The 6,000-nt window shown below is 38.7% G+C and overlaps 1 protein-coding gene across 2 annotated transcripts in view; it reads left to right on the top strand.

The window, feature by feature from the left end:
* The window catches only part of TRIM36 (tripartite motif containing 36), a 640,592-nt gene extending 635,076 nt beyond the window's left edge, over nucleotides 1-5,516 (top strand). For both annotated transcript variants that reach the window (XM_085632625.1, XM_085632626.1), the window contains exon 10: nucleotides 3,170-5,516. In XM_085632625.1, coding sequence (XP_085488751.1) covers nucleotides 3,170-3,524 — 355 coding nt within the window. In that variant the 3' untranslated portion in view covers nucleotides 3,525-5,516. The remainder of the gene's footprint in view (nucleotides 1-3,169) is intronic.
* Nucleotides 5,517-6,000: the final 484 nt, after the last annotated feature.

Here is a 6,000-nt window from a genome sequence, read left to right on the forward strand (position 1 = left end):
CAAACTATGTTTCTACCGTTCTGTATGCTCACTCCAGTCTTTTGATAAGGTTGTTCTTGGTCTCCCTTGAATTGGTGCCTCAAGATATGGAGGCAGAGCTTTCTCTTAGACTGCTCTGAGAGCATGGAATCAACATCCTGATGATCTTTGCAGCTTCGTGGATTTCACCCAATTTAGGAAACTACTGAAAACTTGGTTATTTTGATAATTGGATGCGTTACTCGATCAGGCCTAACCCCAATATACACCTCTGGGTGTGATTTGTTGCCCTCTGTAAATAGATACAACATAACATCAAAAGAACCAGTTCCTTATCTTCGGTAACTCCTTCCGGTAGAGACTCCGTTTAGCTACAGATTCCTCACTGACCCTCCTATACTACCCGTTCTGTGAATTGGCCTCTACCCATTAGTAAGATCTCCAGTTTAGGAACCTGCATACTGTCAAAGCCAATTTACTGTTGGGGCTCTGTCTCTGGCGGTGCGGGCAGCCATGAAAGCAACTGATGTCAGCGTGTGAAGGTGGGACCTATATAGGCCTTGCACATCCTTTCCAGAACGTTGTCCATATGGAGCCGCACAGCACCACTTAACGGCGTGCAGCGGTTCTGCTCAATTTTTCCGTATACAGTCTGATGCCGGGGAAATATTCAAAAGGTGAGGAATCTGCAGTCAGAGTCTCTACCAGAAAAAGCATTACCAAAGGTAAATACCTTGTCCATTACGATCATGGTTTTGTGATGACAGCCTAGGAGACCCTGAAGAAGGTTCTCCCTCTGGGGAAGGTGAATGGGAGAATCTATAGAAAGTTCAGGAGAATCTGAAGCCAGACTTTGTACCTTCTAGAGAGGGGATAACAGAATGTTCCTTATCTTCTGACTTCTCACCTGTAATATTAGCATGGGAATTATGACAGAAGGAGGACACATTTATAGCTTCACCATGCTTCTTATTCGGAGTAACTCTTCTGGAACTTGTCTTTCTAGGTCTGGCCTCCAACTGTTGAACTGGACCAATTGAGTGTGCACCAAGGAGGCAAATTATTTCACCTGATCAGGGCATTTGTGGGTCATCAATGCTTAGAATGTCTATACACAAGTAACTGTCAGCCTTTTTCACTATACATTGAAGTCTCTAATTGGAAATCTGGTGATTAAGGCAGAAGTGTGAGTAGTTCTTGGGACAGCACCTGTGTTCCCGTCTGACTGATGTGGTTGGTGTAGGGGTGCCAGATAGCTCACTTGTTGTGTACAAGGAGAAAGATGCAACATTGGACTCTGCATCCCCACCCCATGCACTTCACTGCCAAAGAGCCTATGTTCAGCTCCAGGATGTTAACATTGTGTTCTCATACCTGAGTAGACCTTATGGTGGGTACCCATCCATACTGAGGCAGTAAACCTGCCCTGCTGGCTTTCAACTTGACTATGTCCAGAAACGTCACAATATCAGCCCCGTCCATTCCATATCCTAGTGTGATCTAACCAACACCAAAGCTCTAACTATAGATAATTTGATAGGAGAACTATCTGAGAGTAAAAGATGCATCTTGAGATGCTACAGGAACTTGTAACAAAAGGTCCTACCAAATATGGCATAGCTGGAGCACAAGAGAAGGTCTACACCCTCAGTCATCTCCATCACCTTTAGTGTGCTGCCATAGGTCATTGTTGCTGATGGTGTTGGGCCAGCGGATTTGGAGGATTTTCCTCAGACCAGTGTTGAAGGTCTGGGCTTTGTTGGTGATGGTCACATTAGCTTCAGTCTATGTATGGGAACCTGTAGATCCATATTAACCGACAACCTCATCAAGGCACATTAACACATCAATGACACACTACCTCAGAATCTCCTCCACAAGTGACTCAAAATCACCCTTAGTTAATTTAGACATGGATACCATGCACCTGCCCAAAGCTTGACTATAAGAAGACTGGCTTCCTCTTATTCACCAGCGGCTCTAGAAATCACAGATTTAAGCTTGGGTGTCTGGCATCAGCCTGTATAGCTTCAAACTATGCTAAATTTAATCTTGACTCAGACCTTTCATGCTATCTTCTGAATCAGAACAACAGTGCAAGTCCTGGTCACATCTCATCTGAATAGAGACAACACTCTCCTCAAAGGTATCCAAGATACCACTCTAGCACCCCTGAAAGGCATCCTACACTCTGCCCCACATCTCAACTAGAACTTGATGAAAACACATTACCCATACAATCAAGGAGCTGCATTGATTTTCCCCTACAGTCATCTTTAAAACTAGCTCCAATAACGCTGACAAAGTGACACATCCAGATAAAAAGTACTGCTACAGACATGCATAAGCAACACAAATTAAGAACAATTCTGTAGGGAACATTTTTGGTGGTAGCTTGCCTCCCACCAAATTCCTTAGCAAATGTTTTTTTTTCTGCCGAACCAAAATGTTTTTCGAACATCCGAATTGGTTTGTCTAAATGTATAGGCAAATTGAAATTAAACCTGTTTTTAGCAGTTACATGCCAAATCGATCGACTGTAGCTTTAGACCAGATCTGCACAACTTTAAAGTGAAAATGTGACAAAATCTGTTCGAACTTAATTCAATACTTCGATCTTTATCCTAGACAAGACTGAAACCATAATGTACTTTCATGTCCAGTATTCCTAGTGAGGATAGCATAGACCTATTTCGCTCGACAGTTGGAGAAAAAACTGAATTCTGTCCCACAGAGGTAGCAGTGGACCACAAGTGAGACAGTCTCCTCACTCGAGCACAACACTCGGGAACTAAATCGGAACAATCACTAAATAAGCCAGTAGAGGGGGAAACATTGTACTAATAAATCTTGAGCGATTAAAGAGCCTTCAGACTTTTTGATAAACGAGTTATTAGAAACTCTAAATGCAAGCAGTTGGGTGGTGTACTGCCAATTTTACAAGAACGAGGAGATAATAACTTAATTATGAAGAGTACATATGTTTAGGCAATCCAAGAGGTTTTGTGTTGAATTTGATGTCAAGTACCATTCAACTTACTTTCAACGTGTTCTATGTAATATTTATGCATTTATGTAAAAACAAAGTGTAGGTTAACTTTATCATATAAGTGTGTTTAAATTTCTTTATAAACAAAATAATACTGTCAGAACATGTTTCGGGATGAATTTCTCTGTACCTTTCGTTTAGGTACGATCAAGACAGTGGTCATGACAGTGGAAGTGAAGATGCCTGCGATGACTCATCACAGCCTTTTACTCTTGTTACCATAGGAATGGACAAACTATTTATTCCAAAAGCATCGAATGTCTCCAGTGACTATGAAAACAGAGTTCTTCCTTTGCCGTCTCGCATAGGTGTTTGCCTTGAATATGAAAAAGGCATGGTTGGGTTCTACGATGCAGATAGTATGAAATGTCTTTATGAACGAAAGGTAGAGTGCTCGGGCATGATGTATCCAGCGTTTGCAATGATGGGTGGAGGAAGAATAAAGCTCGAAGAATTAATTTCCATGAAGCATTTGGAATACCCAGATGAAATGTAATAAATAGAAATCTCTACAAGATACTTTACCTCAAGTGGCCCCGTTGCCTTGATGCTCATATCTGATACATTACATTTTATCTCCTTCATGCAGTCTGGTGGATTCTTCTTTCTCAAGATAACTTGTACATAGTATTCCATTGTGAACTAAGTCAAATGATAACAGTAAACTCTCTACATTGTTTTATTTTTCCAGAGTGGGTATGAATTTCTCAAATCTTGTGATCGAGCAAAACATGGTACATATACTAATAAAGATTTTTGAGATTTTGATAACTAAGAACTGACAGTGAAACTCTTGGACTGTTCTACAAACATTAGACTATCTCCATCTTACATGTTGTTGCGATTGTGATACAGCCATTCCATTTGTGTACTGCATTGATGTGGTTAGCGATTGATGGATGTTGACGTGATTTCACAGATGCTTTTAAAGATGCGGGGTGCTTAATGTAACCTTGTTATTACCGACTGAAAATCTGGTACTTAGAAAGGTATTTTCACACGTTGCTTTAGAAGAATACACACATTCTAAATTTCACAAGTAAAAGCAAGGCAACTCTCATACTTGAAATTAATGTATTTTATGATCTCACACTATTATTTATCTAACGTTTACTTGTGTATTGGGACTTTAATGAACAACTTGTTTGTTTTTGTAAATTTTAGCTCTGAGTCAAGCCCACAAATGTCTATTTTTACACATAGCTCTATCTGTATGTTTGAAATATATATATGTTGTAGACTATTTGTTTTGTTGTTTTCGCTTTTGGAAAACCTAAAGAAAATGTTATTTACCTAATGTAGCAAGAACCAGGCTCCTCGGTTGCAGGTTGTAAGAGTAACTAAATCGATATTGACAGGTTTGCTTCATGGAGGAAACAGTTGCATTTAGTTTTATTTACAGTTTGAAAACGTAAAACGACAAGCTTCATTGTATTCGATGGATTTAATGTTATTTCCTGTTCATTTGCTCTTAATCTTCTTAAACTGGTTTGGATAGAGGCAGTTTTACATATTTGTTGATTTTCTCAGTTCAATAGTGCAGAAAAATAGCCTCCTCAAATATGAAGTGTCTGTTCATTATCTATTTAACATGTGTGTATATGTGTATAGGTGTGTACCTAGTGTGTTTCGTATCTATAAAGAGAGAGGGAAGCTTTGTAGTATCTTGTTTGCTTTACTGCACGGGGTGGCAGGCTATAGTTACCCAGTGTCATGTAGATTCAGCCTCGCTGAACATTAGAATACATATATCACTCTAGCTGCTGATTTCATATTTAGTTTGTGCAAAATTGTTCCAAATGGGGAAAGAGAAAGAGGTCAAATGTATTAGAAGACAGCCACTAAAACATAATTTATTATAGTATGTTTTTTTTTCATCAACATTACAGAAGTGCATCCCAGTATCTGAATGTCTATATTTGTTTGTGTGTACGTATATACATGTACAACTATATATATAAAGAGAGTGAGGAAGACCTGTAGATACATGCATGTATATAAATCTATGCCTGTTTCATTTTCTTAACATGTAACACAAATGCATCAATTGTATACTCTTTTGGTGTTGCTTTCTTCTTTCCGTTTCATGTAAGATCAAATGTTTACTAAGTTGAAATGTATTTGACATGGTTTTGTGATCCAAACGGTACATTGGAAGTGAACTTTAGTCCCCCTCATTCTTTGAACATTACTTTTTTAATATGAAAGAGCACTTTACAACATACACTAAACTAACACTATGAAGTGTTGTATTGTGTGATATTGCTGCTAAAGTAGTTTTCCTGTAACACCTTGTGTTACAAAACCTGAAATCTCTGTACAGATGTAAATTATGTAGTAGCTCATGAATGTCTAAAGCTGTAAAAAAAAAAAGACAAGCTTGTTTGTCAATATTCTAAGGTGTACATTTGCGTTCTCTTTATGGTTTGAGTTTTATAAAATAAAGCTATTTAAAATATGGTTGGTCAGTTGGGCTGACTGTTTTCAAGACTGTGTGGTGGTTCTTTATATCACCTTTTACAAAGAACCCATTGTAAATTAATCAAAACATGCGTAATAATCCTTGACCAATGTCTCTTTTACACACAATTAAGATATATAAAATTCATTGTGGGGCGAGTATGGCAACTATGCAAAAAATTAACCCTCACCTACTTACTTGGGAAATGTTGACAGGCCAATAAAGTGAGACGTAAATGGCAGTTTTGCAGATTGCCTGTCCAGAATATTTCTTGAGAAATGCTAATTTATTCGGTGTGTCTTGCCACTTTGGTCACATTATTGCAGCCCTCTCAGCTATTAGTGGAGTTTCTAGAAAGACCTTTGGTCTGGTGTTAGCCAAAACCTTTTGATTTTATTAATGTTATATCTATAATATGCTTCGTTATAGTTGCTTTCGGGCAGTCCTCTTTATCCATTGATATGTTATTGTCATTCACGTCCCCCCGCACACTGTAGCATATAGCATGGGG

This window comes from Triturus cristatus, chromosome 2_1 (genome assembly GCF_964204655.1).
Source record: "Triturus cristatus chromosome 2_1, aTriCri1.1, whole genome shotgun sequence".
Lineage (NCBI taxonomy): Eukaryota > Metazoa > Chordata > Amphibia > Caudata > Salamandridae > Triturus > Triturus cristatus.